The sequence below is a fragment of the Antechinus flavipes genome, chromosome 3 (genome assembly GCF_016432865.1).
Source record: "Antechinus flavipes isolate AdamAnt ecotype Samford, QLD, Australia chromosome 3, AdamAnt_v2, whole genome shotgun sequence".
Taxonomy (NCBI): domain Eukaryota; kingdom Metazoa; phylum Chordata; class Mammalia; order Dasyuromorphia; family Dasyuridae; genus Antechinus; species Antechinus flavipes.
This window is the reverse complement of record NC_067400.1, coordinates 593,898,628-593,916,115: the sequence shown is the minus strand read 5'-3', so window position 1 is coordinate 593,916,115 and position 17,488 is coordinate 593,898,628. Positions and strand designations below refer to the sequence as shown.

Genomic DNA, 17,488 nt, shown 5'->3' with positions numbered 1-17,488 from the left:
TTCTGTTTATTTCAAAGCATTTAGAAACTCCCTGGGATATGGGCCCCCCAAGAGTTTCCCAAGGCTAGGATGTTAGCATCCTTCCATTACCACTAGAGTCATTCAAATGCTTTGTGTTTATCTGCATACAAATTGTTTCTCTCAATCTCTTGAGGAAGGTATCTTTCACCTTTGTCTTTGTAACCCTAGGACCTAACTTTTAATAGACTTTTAACAAATTCTTATTGAATTGTACTGTAGTTTCTTTCCCCAAGCTCATCCTATCTGGTCATTGTCTCTCATAAAATATAGGCACATAGAAGAAAGTCAATGGATTTTTTAAATAGCTTTTTATTTACAAGTTATATGCATGGGTAATTTTACAGCATTGACAATTGCCAAAACTTTTGTTCCACTTTTCCCCTCCTTTCCCCTATTCCATCCCCTCCCCCACATGGCAGGTTGACCAATACATGTTAAATATGTTAAAGTATAAATTAAATACAATATGTTACATGTCCAAACAGTTATTTTGCTGTATAAAAAGAGTCGGACTTTGAAATATTGTACAATTTGCCTGTGAAGGAAATCAAAAATGCAGGCGGACAAAAATAGAGGGATTGGGAATTCTATGTAGTGGTTCATAGTCATCTCCCAGAGTTCTTTTGCTGGGTGTAGCTGGTTCAGTTCATTACTGATCTATTGGAACTAATTTGGTTCATCTCATTGTTGAAGAGGGCCACGTCCATCAGAATTGATCATTATATAGTATTGTTGTTGAAGTATATAATGATCTCCTGGTCCTGCTCATTTCACTCAGCATCAGTTCATGTAAGTCTCTCCAAGCCTCTCTGAAATCATCCTGTTGGTCATTTCTTACCGAACAATAATATTCCATAACATTCATACACCATAACCTATTCAGCCATTCTCCAATTGATGGGCATCCACTCAGTTTCCAGTTTCTGGCCACTACAAACAGGGTTGCCACAAACATTCGTGCACATACACCTTTCCCTTCTTTAAAATTTCTTTGGGATAAAAGCCCAGTAGAAACAGTGCTGGATCAAAGGCTATGCACAGTTTGATAACTTTTTGAGCATAGTAATGGATTTTTTTTAATGCTCCAAGAATAATAACTCCAAAATAAAAAGGAAATTAGGCTGGTTTTATTTAATCATGAATTTTTCATGCTCAAAAGTAAGAAACCAGTTTATACAAAACAACCAAATAAATAAATAAATATAAATAAATAAATAGGTGTCATTTTGAGGGGGCGGAAAAGCCCAGCAAGAATTAGATGTTAGGAAGTAGGCAGCTGGGACTTCTTAATTTCTTCTTGACACAACTGGGGGAGAAAAAGAGAGAAATAAGATTATTCGGGGGAGGTTCAGAGCAGAGGTAGAATATAGGCTTTTTAATTTTTCTCTCTCTGGGTTTTACTTTGTTTTGTTTTAATTCATGGGGATATAAATTCTCAGAGTAGGAAGAGACCTCAGTGGCCAGCTAATCCAAATTGAATAAGAACCCTGTCCCCAAAATGATCATCAAGCCTCTACTTAAAGACCTCTAGTAAAAGAGAACTCACTACTTCCCAAGGAAGTCCATTTGGCTTTTGGACAGTTTTTTCTTGGCGTCAAGGTGAAATCTGCCTCTCCCTTTCTTTCTTTATTGCTTTTCCTGTCCCAGTCTCCAAACCATAATGCCTCCTTCAACTCATTCTGCTCTTTTCATCCCTCTTAACCTCAATGCCTCCTCAGAAAAACAGAAATAACGCCCCAACTGAATGATTTCACCTGCTTTTGCAGCTCTGAGAAGCTTGGGGGAATGACTAGGAAGCAAAAGATGAGTGAACCCTTAGTCCTCTCACAAGGGCTGCCTGAAAGAAATAGTACTCAACCTTTTTAGCAGTTGGGACACTTCAAGCTTGGATGTTTAAATCATGGAAATAATAAAATATTGCAGCCTCTTTAACCCTAAGGGTTGTTAGTAGAGCTAAACAATATCTCCGAAAAAGGAAGGCAGTGATAAGCTTAAGATACAAACAAAAGAGAAGAATAAAAGGGGATCATGAGATGTTTCACTGGCCAGATTGTAAAATCACAGACCCAAAGTTGGAAGGAGCTTTAAAGGTCATTGAGTGTAACCCTCTCATTTTACAGATGAGAAAACTGAGGTACAGAAAAATTAAGTGATTTGTCCAAAAAGTCACAAATGGAAGGAAACTGGAATTTAAACTCAAATCCCCGGACTCCATGTCCAGGGATCTTTTCACTGGTTCAGAAAAAAGGATAAGGATAAAAAAAATAAATAACCATGTTATAAGGGAGTCAGCAACTTCCATGCTACATACAGGGAGCCTTTCTAAATTTGAACAGAAAAGACCTAGTACTAGAAGGTAGGTCTCTGGGGCCAGAAAGGTTCTCTCTCAAAGGGTTCTAGTTCCTGAGTATGTCTTTCTATTGGCCTTGTGCCTTTCCAGTGGGGGAAACTCACTAGCCAATTAATCCTAAAGGAAAAGAAGGAAAAATTAAAAACCAAACACATAAGAAAGTGGCTGCAGGAATCTCTCTCTTGAATTCCTCCTCTCCTCTCCATGTAGCATCTTTGCTATCAGCTTCTGCTGTTCCCCAGGGAACAGAGCAGCCCCCCCTCCCTCTGTTTCTCTTTTGTTCCAGCCTTGGCGGTGGGGGCCATGCTGAGTGGCTCTGAATGGTACCCTTGTGATCTTGCTCCCTCTATAAGACCCTTCCATTCCCAATTCTCTGCTCTGGTCACTAAGTCTGGAAATGAAACGGAGTTTAGGTGTGAATGATTACTTGAAGAGAAGGTCTTGTGTGACTGGGAATGGGGGGAGGGGAACGCTGCCGGGTGAGATTAGCCAGAAGGGAGATAGGGGTGGGGTGGGGTGGGGGGTAGAGAAAAGGCTTCTGTTTACCATTGCACCCCAGGCCGCTGAGAGAGCCGATTCTATCCAGCCTCCTGCCAAAGCAGCCTGAGTCCCGCATCACTTTAGGGGTCTGCAGACCATGCAGGGCCTGGAAGGCGGGGATCCTATAGTCACGGCTGCTCTCTGGCACCGGCTGCAGTTGAAGCTTTCTGTTCTCCCGGACTTCTCCCCGAGTCTCTTGCTTCCGCTGCTCAGGTTCCTCCGAATCCAACTTCTCCAGAGCTGAGATCTTGTCTTTTAGTCTGTAGAGCAGTTCCTGGGAGGATGGCGGGAGTAAAAGGGACAAGTTAGCAAAGACTGTGAACCCCCTTGAGGATCAATTCTTCCTTCCCTCCTTCCCCCGCCTCCCCCAAGCTCCCGCAGGCGCCCAGTGTGCCGCCAATGAAAATCTAGGTTTACTCGGACTTCTATCCGGGCCATTCTGCTGACTTTTGACGGCTTGTAGGCTTGGCCAGTCTCTGATCCTTTCGGAAACAGAGGTTGGGACCCCGACCCACGTCGAAAGGTTCCCCCTCATGCTCTCGATCCCAGTCCTTTACCCGTCACCTCCCAGGATTTCTGTAGAACTCTGGGAGCGAGAAGGTGGAAGCGAAAGCACATTGGGCTCTCCCTTTTGGCCAGATTGCCGGAGAACATCGTCCGTGCTCACCTGGACCCCGGTCAGCTCCCGGACCTGGCGAGGTCCCTCCAGGGGAAGGGGGAAGCTGCCTGGGAGCTGCAGAAGGAGCAGCAGCAGCAAGATGCTGGGTAGCGCTTTCTGGGAGTCCATGTTTTGGAAGAAGTGGGCTGGAAGGTGAAGGAGAAACCTCAGCTACTACTAACGCTGCTGCTGCTGCTGCTGCTCCCGACGAAGATGCTGCCTTGCCTTTCCTCTCTCCTCACTTGTGGCTTTCTCTGGCCACTCGCTGGCTCAGTCCCTTTTTATCCCCAGTGGCTGCAAGCCGAGCCCAGTCTTGCCTTGCCTCCGCCCTTCTTAGTCCCAGAGTTATCTGGGACTTATCAGCACATTCCGACCTCGCTGAGTTCAAGACCCGAAAATGCGCCCCCACCGTCTCACACAGTGTCTGCACCCCGCCCCCCTTCACGCCTCTCCCCTCTTCTTCCTAACTCGGGTCTCAGCTGAATGAAGGGGGTGGGAGTGAGGGACCCGTGTGAGAGAGAGAGATGCCCTTGTATAGAAACGGGCTAGATGGGTAGGGTGGATAGGGACGCGGGAAGGAGACATGTACAGGATTTGGAGATTTTTTAAAAACCCTCCCTTTTATGTTCTCTTGCTCCTAAATTTCCCAAAGGCAAGGAAACTGTGGGGATACCCCACCGCAACACACAGGTACACACAAGTACGACAGTAAGTCCTCTCTTGAATAGAGGAAGGGGAGAAAGTAATCCAGGTATGGGAATGAAGAGGGCGTAACAACCCTAATCTCCCACTCACCCCAAACTGGTTCGTCTTTCAAAGGTGCTACAAGGGTTAATTGAGGAGAGATTTACATGAACTGATCCTGAGTGAAGTGAGCAGAACCAGGAGATCATTGTACACGGCACCAAAATTATACTACTATCAGTTCTGATGAACATGGCTCTCTTCAACAATGAATTGATTCAAACCAGTTCCAATGATCTTATGATGAAGAGAGCCATCTACATCCTGAGAGAGGATTGTGGGGACTGAGTGTGGATCGCAATATAGCATTTTCACTTTTTTTGTGGTTGTTCAGTTGCATTGTTTTCTTATTCATTTTCTTTTCTTTTTGATCTAATTTTTCTTGTGCAGCAAGAGAATTACATATATATATAAATATAATTTGATATATTTTAACAAGTTTAACATATATTGAATTGCTTGCCAACTAGGGGAGGAGATGGGGGAAGGAGGAGAAAATCTGAAACACAAGACTATGCAAGGGTCAATGTTGTTAAATTATCCATGCATATGTTTTGAAAATTAAAATATTTATATTAAATAAAATAAAAAAGAATTAATTGAGAGGAATTTAGTTGAAGACGGGATGAGGGAAGGTATCTGGGAGGAGACCCCCTTTGGGGAGGGAAGGGAAAGAGCCAAAAGAGGCTGACCAAGAGCAGATCACATTCTTGAGGTCATTTACACTGCTAATCACCTCTTTTCCCCCAGGCACACCTTCACTCTTCTTGTCATATGAAATCTGCTTCCTGCTTCAAGGAAAGAGATTTGGGGGCACTGTGGTCAGGAATTCAGTATTCTCCCCTTTCAGTACTGGTCTGTCCTGCCTCAGCTTGTCATATCCAAAGCAAAGGCCCTCTGGAATTGGGCCTTCTGTGCTGTCCACGGTGCTGGAGGGCCATTTCTCAGTGAGTTACGTGTGTGGCTGCAAATACACATAAAACCTCCTGAACTGTATCACATTGTGGAACCTAGTTGAATAACAAACAAATCCAAGTAGTGGGCAGCCACAGAAGTCAGGAAAGTGATCAAATGCCAAATCACTCCCCCACCTTCACCCCACAGGTACAGATGTAGGTTTTCCAGAAATTGCATTCTGATTCTACAATATCACTCTTATAGGTAATCTCCAGATTGTTGCACTACCCCTTAAGGGACATAATTTATTACTGGAATTTTGAAAAGCAAAAATGAGGGATAAAATCACTCATGCCTTTCATGAATCATGGAGAGCAAAGAAAGAGCTCTAGATTTGAAATCACTGTTGACTCCTTTCCTTAATCCCCTCTCCCATTTCCCTTCTCTTTGTTTTCACTCTGAATTTCTCTCCAATTTATCCTGTATATAACTAGCTTATACACAATTGTTTGCAATGCCCTCCCTAGTAAACTGTGAACTCCTCAAGAGCAAAGCCTGTCTTTTGTCTTTCTCTGTTTCCCCAGTATTTATCAAAGTGCCTGGAACATGTAGCAGGTGCTTAATAAATGCAATAAAATTTAGGCCTTATTAGATATAGTACAGGAGCAACTTGACCAAGGACACTTACAACCTTCTCTAAGTTCTTAGAATTCCTCAGTATTTGTAAGAAAGAAATCTGGAAAATGGAGGATGTTTACTGACTTAAGAAAGGTAAATGAACAAATGGAAACTATGGGAACTCTTCAGCCTGGGTTTCCATCTCCTATTCAATTGCCTAGAGAATGGCCTCTTTGGGTTATAGATATTAAGGATTGTTTCTATTCTATCCCTCTAGATAAGGAGGATATGAAAAGATTTGCCTTTTCGGTGCCCAGCATTAATTTAGCTGAGCCTTATAAAGGATATGAAGGGACAGTTTTGCCACAGGGAATGAAAAACAGCTCTACTATGTGTCAAATGTATGTTGCTGCTGTTCTTACTCCAGTAAGAAAAGCATTTCCAAAAGTTATGTTATTACATTACATGGATGGATGATATATTGGGATGTGCACCTGAGGAACAAATGTTAGAAGCATGTCTATAGAAGACCATGGAAACACTAAGGAATTACAAATTGCACATAGCTCCAGAAAAAAATTCAAAGACATGCTCCTTTTCAATATTTAGGATATGAAGTATACTCTAAGGTGCTAAAAGTACAAAAACTTTCCTTAAGAACAGAGAAACTAAACACCTTAAATGACTTTCAGAAATTGATAGGAGATATCCAATGGATATGTCCAGGGTTAGGCTTGACTACTTATCAATTACAACCATTATATGACATTTTAAGGGGAGACAGTGCTTTAAACTCACCATGCCAACTTACAAAAGAAGCTCAAGAGGCTTTGAGAGAAGTTGAACTGGCTTTATCCAATGTGGTTGAAAGAATCACTCAAAACCCCTTGGAAATATCCATTTTTGCTGCACAAGAGGCATCCACAGCAGTACTTCACCAAGGAGACAGTGTGATAGAGTGGGTGAACCTCCCAACACAACCAGAACAAAGCCTTACTCTTTACCCAGTGCTTGTCACTAGAATTTGATTAAAGACCATTAAGCGAGCAGTACAATTATCTGGGATAAGACCTGACAAGATAGACACCTTTTATACTAATGCTATAGTATTAGTATACTATATGCTATGTATGCTATGAAAGCATCCCAGAGTGGCAAATTTTATTAGCCATGGCTCAAATTTTACAGACGGGTCTCCATTAAAGATAACCAGACTATTACATAATTGGCGATGGATTCTTGAAGAAAAGGTTTCTAAAGTTCCTCTTAAAGGACCAACTATCTTTACAGATGCATCCAAACATAATATTTGCACTTTATGCTCTCATGACAACTATAAAGAGAGTAGTCAGAACTCCTTTTCAGTCCACTCAGCAGAATGAATTGTATGCAATCATTCTATCTCTTACTTATTATCCAGGAGATATAAATATAATAGCTGATTCGGCCTATTCAGTAGGTGTGATACAAAGAACTGCCACAGCCCAAATAAAATTTGTAGCCTCTAATATATATTAGCTCTTTAAGGAACTTCAAGAGCAAGTGAGAAAGCATCCAGGTAAGATTTATATGTTGCATGTCCACTCTCATAGTGGACTTCCAGGTCCCATTTTTGATGGTAATTCAAAGGCAGATAGCCTTCTAATTATGCTAGCCAATACTCCTTTATTTCAAGAAGGCCAAGAAGCTCATTTTAAATATCATCAGGCTGCTCGAGCTTTATGTTTACAATTTGGAATAACAAGAGAGGAAGCTAGGAGCATAGTAAAAGCCTGTACAGCTTGCCTTCCTTTCCATGCTCCTACACTGTCTCCGTGGAAAAACTCTTGTAGTTTGAGATCCAATGAAATTTGGCAAATAGATGTGGCCCATTATAAATCTTTTGGTTGTTTGTCTTTTATCCATGTTGTGGTAGACACTTTTTCAGCATTCACTTTTGCAATACCAGCAGCAAAAGAGACAACTTGAATGGTCACTGAATCCCTCATACAAGCATTTGCAATTATGGGTGTGCCACAAGCAATAAAAATAGACAATGGTCCTGCATATACTTCTAAACATTTTGTACACTTTTGTGCACAGTATAAGATTTTACACACCACTGGCATACCTTTTAATCCTCAAGGACAGGCAATAGTAGAGAGTAGAAACAGAAACATCAAGATGCTCCTCCAAAAACAAAAGAAAGGGGGAGCCACAGGTAACCCTAGAGAACTTTTAAATCTAGCTCTTTATACTATTAACGTCTTGATTTTTGACAAAGATGCACTGGCTCTGGCAGACAGGTTTTAAAACCCATCAGAAGGGCAGTGTCCAGTGCGAGCAGCTCCACTGTCTTTAGATAATCATCAGGTGATGTGGAGAGACTCAGAAAGTAGTGAATGGAAGGGATCAGATAGGTTAACTGGTTGGGGGAGAGGGTTTGCTTGTATCTCCACAGATGAAGAAGGAATCAGATGGATGCCAACGAACCATATTTGCCATGTCCATCGGAGAGAGATGGAGCAGACCCTTGAAACTAAGGAGAAGACCAAGAAACATTGGGTGGTTCCCTTGCTAACTGTGCCCACCACTGAAAGAGCATGGCAGTTATGGTGTTTGACTCATGGACATCAAAAATTGTTGGACTTCAAAATCCTCAGGAATCACTAGATTCTCTGAGACATGATAAGATTGTTGTAGGACTTCAAACCCCTCGGGAATCATTGGATTTTCTGAGAAATGATAAGACAGTTACAGGACTTCAACATCTGCTGGAATCATTAGATTTTCTGAGAAATGATAAGACTGTTGCAGGACTTCAAAATCTGCTGAAATCATTGGATTCCCTAACACATAAAAAGACTTTGCAGGACTTCAAAAACTTGCAGGGATCATTGGATTTCCTGACATGTGACACAATGGACAATAGATTGGTCTTGGACTATCTCTTAGCTGCTGAAAAAGGCATATGTGTTATTTACATACCCTCCTTCTAGGACTTCTGGAAATCTTTTACAACACCATGTTGATTCATATTCTTTGTTACATCACTACTTGCATGTACAATTCATGTTTGTTGCACCACATTGAGTCTGCACTGGTTGTGGGGAGAGTCATCAGCAATAGTCTGTGCGTTATTGCTATGTGCTTGTGTAATACCTCCCATGATGATGGGTTTGTGCATATCTGTTTCTAATAAGACCCTTCAGTCCAGAAACCTACTAGCAATCCCCACTTCCTTTTGGTGCTTTTCATCTCCCTTCCTGAGATGTCATGGAGGGCATGATCATCTCCTTTTTAGTGCTTTTACCTCCCTTCCTGAGAAGTTGGGGCAGGTGGTGGTGGGGTGCATGATCACCACCTTTTTGGTGTTTTCATCTCCTTTCCTGAGAAGTCAGGGAGGACATGATCCCCTCATTTTGGGGGCTCTCACCTCCCTGAGGAGTCAGGGATGGTGTGACCATCTGTGTTCTAAAACAAAAGAAAGCGGGAGATTCTTACAAAGTGTTAAGTCAGTGGAATTGACCTAATTGTTCTCTAGTTCAGTACATGTACTTAGTACTTAATATAGTTCCATAAGATTCACACCTATGATAATGGAGTATATGACAGCCAGCAAAGGCTGAGACGGATTAATTCCATAGTCTATCTTTGTGGACACACTTGAATTATTTCTTTCTGGATGTTTGGAAATGTGAAAGTCCTGAGGGCAAGGTAAGGGGATGAACTCTTTCTTTTCTTTTCTTTTTTATAAGTATTTTATTTTTCCAAACACACAAAGGTGGTTTTCAACACTCACCTTTGCAAAATCTGGTATTCCAAATTTTTCTCCCTCTCTCCCCTCTTCATCCTCCTCAAGACAGCTACTAATCTTGTATAGGTTAAACATGTGCAATTCCTCTAAACATAGTTCCATATTCATCATGCTGTGTCAAAAAAAGGAAAATCAAATCAAAACATTAGAATGGGGAGAAAAAAAACCTAAGAAGTAAACAATAAGATAAAAAGGTGAAAATTCTATATTTTGATCCATATCCATGTAGATTGTTTTCCCTCTTTAATGATTTCTTTGGGATACAGAGCCAATGGAAACACTGCTGCATCAAACAGGATGTACAGTTTGCTAGCCTTTTTGGCATAGTTCCAAATCTCCAGAATCTTCAGAATCATTGGATGAGTTTACAACTTCACAAAAAAGCATTAGTGTCCAAGTTTCCCCCCATCCCTTTCACCATCCATCGTTATCTTTTTTTTTTTTTATCTTCATAGCCATCCTTAGTGATGTCAAGCAATGCCTCAGAAATAGTTGCCTTGATCTGCATTCTCTAATTATTGATTTAGGGCATTATTCCTATAATTAGAAATGACTTAAATTTCTTCATCTGAAAACTGTCTGTTCCTGTCCTTTGACCATTTCTTAGTTGGGGTATAGATTGTATTCTTATGCATACAGTTCTCTCTACATTTTAGGAATGAGGACTTTATTAGAAATGCTGGATGTAGAAATTTCCCCCCAGCTTTCTGGTTCCCTTATAATCTTGGTTGCATTGATTTTGTTTGTGTACAACCTTTTTAATGTTATGTAATCAAAATTATTCATTTTACATTTCACAGTGTTCCCTAGTTCATCTTTGGTTGTAAATTCCTCCCTACTTCACAGATCTGAGAGCTAGACTATCCCTGGTTTTCCTAATTTACTTAGAGTATCACCTTTGTATGTCAATTATGAATCCATTTCAATCTTATCTTGGTATAAGGCATTAGGTCTTGATCCATGCTTAGTTTCTGCCATGTTGTTTTCCAGTTTCCCCAGAAATTTGTGTAAACTAGTGAGTTCTTATACCAGAAGCTGAAGTCTTTCACTAGATTACTAGAGACAGTGACTATTTTATCTTATGAACCTAACCTCTTCCACTGATCCACTACTCCATGTCTTTGCCAGTACTAAATGGTTTGGATGACTGCTGCTTAATAATATAGTTTTAGGTCTGGTATAGCTAGGCCATCTTCCTTTGCATGTTTTTTTTTTTATCAGTATCCTTGAAATTCTTGACCTTTTGTTCTTCCAGATGAATTTGGTTATGATTTTTCTTCTAGCTCTATCAAATAATTTTTGGCAGTTTGATTGGCATGGCACTGAATAAGTATAGAAATTGAGGTTGAATTTTCATTTTTCTTCTATTAGTTGGGCCTCCCCATGAACACTTGGTATTCTTCCAATTGTTTAGATCTAACTTTATTTGTGTGCAAAGTGTTTTGTAATTGTGTTCATCAGTTTCTGGCTTTCTCTTGGCAGGTACCTCCCAAATATTTTATATCACCTATAAATATTTTATATCCCATATTAAATGGGATTTCTATTTAAAAAAAAAAAACAAAAACAATAAAAACAAAAACAAAGTAAAGGTTCACCCATCAATTTCCCATCATCAAGCTTATATTCTACTAGGAAATGGAAAAGGTATATAGTCTATACAGATTAGTGAATACAAAGTAATTTAAAATTTTTTAAATTTATTTTTAGTATTCATAAATTATTTTTGAGTTCTAAATTCTCTTCCTCCCTTCCACTCTTTCCCTAGCCATTGAGGAAAAAAGCAATGTGATATCAATTGTAAAATCATGGAAAGATAGTTCCATAAAAGCCATGTTGCAAGAAAAATAAAGTGAAAAAGTTATGCTTCAATCTATGCTCATTTCACCAGTTCTCTCTCTGGAGATGCACAATATTTTTCTATGTAAGCCCCTCAGAATTGTCTTGGATCATTGTATTGGTCAGAATAGCTAAATCTTTCACAGTTGATCATCTTTACAATGTTGCTGTTATGGGGGCAGCTAGGTAATGCAGTGGATACAGCACCAGCCCTGAAGTCAGGAGGATCTGAGTTCAAATCTGGCCTCATACACTTAATAGTTCCTAGCTATGTGACCCTGGTCAAGTCACTTGACTCCAATTACCTCAGGAAAACAAACAATATTATTGTTACTGGGTGTGATGTTTTTCCAGTTCTGTTCACCTCACTTTGCATTAGTTTATATAAATTTATATTATACATTATTATTTTAGTTTACATAAGTATTTAGATAAGTATTCCCAGGCTTGTCAGAAACTCTTCTGCTTATCAATTTTATAGCACAACAGTATTTCACCACAATCATGTACTATAACCTGTTCAGTAATTTTCCAATTGATGGGGCTCCAGGTCTTTGCTACAATGAAAAGAGTAGCTATATGTCATGACCACATTAGCACCCTGTACCTTAGAATCAGTCGGAGTCAGAATAAGCAAAAGTCCTTAGTCTTTATTCTTTGTCTTTAGAGGTAGAAGTGAACAGGATGGAAGCAGAATCTCTGCGACCTCCTTCTTCCTCATCTACTGCCAAAGTGACCCTGGCTCGTCTTACTCCACTCTCTAGTCTCTCCTATAATCCTCTGTATACACCAATCATCAAGCCAGCACAGGATAGTGGGAAGGGCCATTTTCTATGCCCATAGAGTATTGTCCAATCAGTAGTTAGCCTCAAGTGCTCGATTGTCCTGACCTCAGTGCATCAACTCAAGAGTTTCAGCCTTGCTTGACATCACTAAGGATGGTTATGAAGATAAAAAAAAAAAGATAACGATGGATGGTGAAAGGGATGGGGGGAAACTTGGACACTAATGCATTTTTGTGAAGTTGTAAACTCATCCAGTGATTCTGAAGATTCTGGAGATTTGGAACTATGCCAAAAAGGCTAGCAAACTGTACACCTTGTTTGATGCAGCAGTGTTTCCATTGGCTCTGTATCCCAAAGAAATCATTAAAGAGGGAAAACAATCTACATGGATATGGATCAAAATATAGAATTTTCACCTTTTTATCTTATTGTTTACTTCTTAGGTTTTTTTTCTCCCCATTCTAATGTTTTGATTTGATTTTCCTTTTTTTGACACAACATGATGAATATGGAACTATGATTAGAGGAATTGCACATGTTTAACCTATACAAGATTAGTAGCTGTCTTGAGGAGGATGAAGAGGGGAGAGAGGGAGAAAAATTTGGAATACCAGATTTTGCACAAGTGAGTGTTGAAAACTACCTTTGTGTGTTTGGAAAAATAAAATACTTATAAAAAAGAAAAGAAAAGAAAGAGTTCATCCCCTTACCTTGCCCTCAGGACTTTCACATTTCCAAACATCCAGAAAGAAATAATTCAAGTGTGTCCATAAAGATAGCCAATGGAATTAATCGGTCTCAGCCTTTGCTGGCTGTCATATACTCCATTATCATAGGTGTGAATCTTATAGAACTATATTAAGTACTAAGTACATGTACTGAACTAGAGAACAATGAGGTCAATTCCACTGACTTAACACTTTGTAAGAATCCTTGTTTTAAGTACAAGAGTTCTGGCCCATAACAACAGGACACACATGTACATTCATGTTTGTACATACATGTACAGTCATACAAACATGACCATATTACAGGGATTTGGCTTTGATGGCCCTTAAAGTAGAGAGTTAACCGCCCAGCTCCCCTGGATCTCTTCAATTGGGAGAGGGAAAAGGACTTGCTTTGCCTTTCAGAATTATTCCAGCCTGCTGCCCCCTGTAGGTGCTATAATTCACTTCATGAAGGTGTGAATTCAGTGAGTTCACAGGTGCCTCAAGGGAATATATAAAGAGCTGGTGTGCCACTGGGCCTCACTCATTCTAGTTGGGAGCTACCCTGGTGGCGGCGACTGCAGGAGCAGCAACAAGAACGACAACAACATCAACAGCGATTTGGAGAGGAAGCCCAGACAGTCTCACTTGAAGATGTCTCAGGGTGGCCCCGGTAAGGGTCCCGAAAAAGGGGACGGTGAAAATAGCGTCCAGAACCAGGCAGAGGGCTGTGGCCGTGGCCAGGAGAGACAGACAGCAACGGCTGGGACAGTCTGGGACTCAGAGCAGTCAGAGCTCAGGCGATCCCTTTCCTGGTCTGAGACCTTGTCCGAGTCCGAGTCCTGGTCAGAGTTGGAATCCTGGTCGGGGTCCTGGTCCGAGCTCGAGTCCGACTTGGGATCTGAGACCCGGACTGGGTCTGAGTCTGACTCTGAGTCAGGGTCCGAGACCGGGACCGGGTTTGAGGCTGAGTCCGGGTCCGGGTCCCGGTCCGAGTCAGGGTCCGAGACCAGGACCAGGTCTGAGGCTGAGCCCGGGTCCGGGTCCCGGTCCGAGTCCCAGTCCGAGTCCGGGTCCGAGACCAGGACCAGGACCAGGTCCGAATCCGAGTCGAGGTCCAGGACCAGGTCCGAGTCCGAGTCCTGGTCAGAGTTGGAGTCCTGGTCGGGGTCCTGGTCCGAGTTCGAGTCCGACTTGGGATCTGAGACCCGGACCGGGTCTGAGTCAGAGTCTGAGTCAGGGTCCGAGACCGGAACCGGGTCTGAGGCTGAGTCCGGGTCCGGGTTCCAGTCCGAGTCAGGGTCCGAGACCGGGACCAGGTCTGAGGCTGAGCCCGGATCCGGGTCCCGGTCTGAATCCCAGTCCGAGTCCGAGTCCGAGTCGAGGTCCAGGACCAGGTCCGAGTCCGAGTCGAGGTCCAGGATCAGGTCCGAGTCCGAGTCCTGGTCAGAGTTGGAGTCCTGGTCGGAGTCCTGGTCCGAGTTCGAGTCCGACTTGGGATCTGAGACCCGGACCGGGTCTGAGTCCGAGTCTGAGTCAGAGTCCGGGACCGGGTCTGAGGCTGAGTCCGGGTCCGGGTTCCAGTCCGAGTCAGGGTCCGAGACCAGGACCAGGTCCGAGTCGAGGTCCAGGACCAGGTCCGAGTCAGAGTCCAAGTCCAAGTCAGAAGCCGAGTCCGAGTCCGACTTGGGATCTGAAACCCGTACCAGGTCCGACTCTGAGTCTGAGTGGGGCTCCAGGTCTAAATCCGAGTCGGGTTCTGGGACCCGGTCCAGTAGCTGGACCGAGTCCGACTCTGACTCCGGGTCCGGGTCCGAGGGTGATCACGAAGAAGATGAAGAAGAGGAGGAGCAGCCCAGGAAGAAGCCCAGACCCCACGACTTCATTTTAGAAAAGTCTGAGGAGGACCCTGACTATGATGAAGAAGAGAAGGAAGCCAAGTGGGAGTTCCGAGCCGAGGACATCGTGGACAGAGCGGGGCCCCCGGGGCTCCGACACCAGGCTTCTGCAAGAGGAAGCGGCTCCCCAGGCCGCCCCAGAAGCTCTTGGACGCTCAGAAGATCCGATCCCCGAACCTTTACTTTGGAGAGCTAGACTTAGAGTCAGAAAGGACTGGATCCCAATTCCACCTGTGACTTGGGGCAAGACATAACCTCTCTGAGCTTCGCATCACAATTTGTAAAATGGACTACTCTCACAGGAATGCTGTGAGGCTCCAATGAGGCAATGTATAATTTTTTTTTTTTACAAATTTCAAAACTAAAAATGGTGGTGATCATTATTATTAGGATATAAACTGGAAAGATATGTAAACTGTCCAGGTTTCTTTTTATTTTATGCTTAGGTTCTCAATTAATAGGCAATTGATTTTGTCATTCATGTCTTAATTCTGCTCTTTCCCCACTAGAGACACTTGGAGGGGTGATATTGCTTGTAATGTCAGAATCAATCTGGGACAGGAATCCTCTGTGGGCCAATGAGCTGAGCTCATTGTTCTGGTGATTTAGAACGTGGGGGCTGCTCTTTTCTAGTGCCAAAGAGGAGCCTCATTTTTTTTTTTTAATCTGTGAAATGGATAGTTTTATCCCAGTTGTTGAATGGTTTAGATGAGATCATGTATATAAATAGTCTTACAACCATAAAGCCATAAACTGAACTATTATATGTTACTTATCTCAAAATATTATTGCAAATGTACAAACATTTTGTAAACTTTACAATGCCATGACATGCGAACACCTTCTGGTATTAGAATTCTTAGAGTAACTAGATATTCACTGAGAGCCTGCTGTGGTGCATTGGCTATGGGGCTACAGCTGGTTTGAAGGTTCAGGGAAAACAAAAGAAATATAAGTAAGTTCTTTACTTTCAAGGAGTTTTAGAGCTTTTAATTCATATTGCTATTCCAGCTTCCTTTTCCTATTTTGTTCCTATTTTTGAATTCTGCTGCTGTTTGACTACCAGGAAGCAGATTTACTTCTCTCAAACTCAGTCTCCTGATCTACAAATGGGAACAATAATACAAGTAGTATTTATCTCTCAGGGTTTCTGTGAAGTTCAAATAAGATAATTAAATAAAGTGGTTCATCAACTTTAAATGGAAATATATGTTTATCATTACTTAATATTCTATCGAGAGAGGTGGAGAAAGGAAGAAGAGAGAGAGGAAAGAAGGAAGGGAAGGAAAGAGAAATGGAGCAAAGAAGGAAAGGAGGGAGTGATGGAGGGAAGGAAGGGAGAAGGGAGAGAAGGAAAAATAAAGAAAGGGAATAAGAGAGGAAGCCTGCTAGCCTTTGCTATATCAATCAGCAAAAGCAGCTTAAAATTATCTAGATGGACAGAAAGGACAATTTCATTTATTCACTCATTCGCTTATGTCATAACTTAAACTGATATATACCTTAAACACTACCTACTCTCAGACAAAATAGGAAGCTCTTTCAGGAAGCTGAAAAATGATGGCAGGTAAGGAGAAGGGAAAATGCCCCTCTGGTCTGATAGAGTGGGAGTCAGAGCTGCTCTGCCTACCCACAAAGGAAAACAAGCTTCAAATCCAAAGCTTCCCTTCCATTTGATTTCCTCCTTTGCTGATCTACTTCAGAGTCTATCTCATTGGGACTTCCATTTAAAGTGAGTGCTTAACCCAGAACATTTCGTTTCTCACCTGGACTATTTTGGGGCTTCTCTGATTTCAGGTACCTTCTCTCCTCCCCTAATTTTTCAGCTTCTTGAAACATCTTGTTTTGTCTTCCTCCCCATTATATTGTAATCTCCTTGGGAGAAGGGACTGCTTATTTTTATATTTGTATCCCCAGTGCTTAGCACAGTGTCTGGTACATAGTCTGGTACTTAATAAATGCTTATTGACTATTGATTATTTAGACTGTGTGGTTCATTACATGCATCTCTGAGATATTGTCAAGCCAAAAGTATTTCTGTCTTCCCTCTCTCCTTCTTTGTAGTTCTTCTTGACCTTTTCCCCAGTCAAATGGAGGCTCCTCGAGAATAGGAACTGCTTTCATTTTTGTCTTTATTTTCCCACTTCTGACATGGCATCTGGAACATAGTAGATGTTCAATAAATGCTTATTGAATTTCACTTTTTACTGTCTTCCTTCCCCCTGTTTCTTTATCATACATACCCAGGGATAGAAGGGATTTTCCAAGAAGTCATCAGATCCACCTTTCCTTGATCAAAAACATGTTCATGTTATTTCAGAAAAAAGAACATCTCTCCCTTTCTTATAAGAGCCTCTGAGGGGCTTAGCTGCTCCAAATACCAACCTCAACTAATTCTTCCACCTCTTCTCAAATATCCATCCATACCCTCTTCTAGTGGAAAGATTTGGAAAGTAGGAACCTGGCTTCAAAGTCCAGTTCTGCAACCATCTCCTACATAAGCCTGGGCAAGGCACTTGCCTTTCTGGGTCCCAATTTCTTCATCTGTCCAATGATGGGAACCAGAGGGACTTAAACTTTCTTGTGCCATGGATTCCTTCAGCAGTCTAATGAAGTCTTCTCTGTATAAGGT

General features: G+C 41.9%; 1 protein-coding gene across 1 annotated transcript; it reads right to left on the bottom strand.

Annotated features, from left to right (window-relative positions):
- Positions 1 to 333: 333 nt before the first annotated feature.
- Positions 334 to 3,926, bottom strand: NPPB (natriuretic peptide B). The gene is made up of 3 exons (XM_051991401.1): positions 3,579 to 3,926; positions 2,918 to 3,185; positions 334 to 1,327 (listed from the first exon to the last, which is right to left on the bottom strand). Exons 1-3 carry the CDS (start codon positions 3,696 to 3,698, stop codon positions 1,308 to 1,310), a joined length of 408 nt encoding a protein of 135 aa, XP_051847361.1. The 5' UTR covers positions 3,699 to 3,926; the 3' UTR covers positions 334 to 1,307.
- Between the last annotated feature and the right edge of the window lie 13,562 nt (positions 3,927 to 17,488).

Excerpts from the sequence above, each read along its gene's own strand:
- NPPB (XM_051991401.1), bottom strand. The coding sequence starts at position 3,698 with ATGGACTCCCAGAAAGCGCTACCCAGCATCTTGCTGCTGCTGCTCCTT. Across the intron at positions 3,186-3,578 it reads GGGAGCTGACCGGGGTCCAG|GAACTGCTCTACAGACTAAA; the intron begins GTGAGCACGGAC and ends CCATCCTCCCAG. Across the intron at positions 1,328-2,917 it reads CAGCGGCCTGGGGTGCAATG|TTGTGTCAAGAAGAAATTAA; the intron begins GTAAACAGAAGC and ends TTTCTCCCCCAG.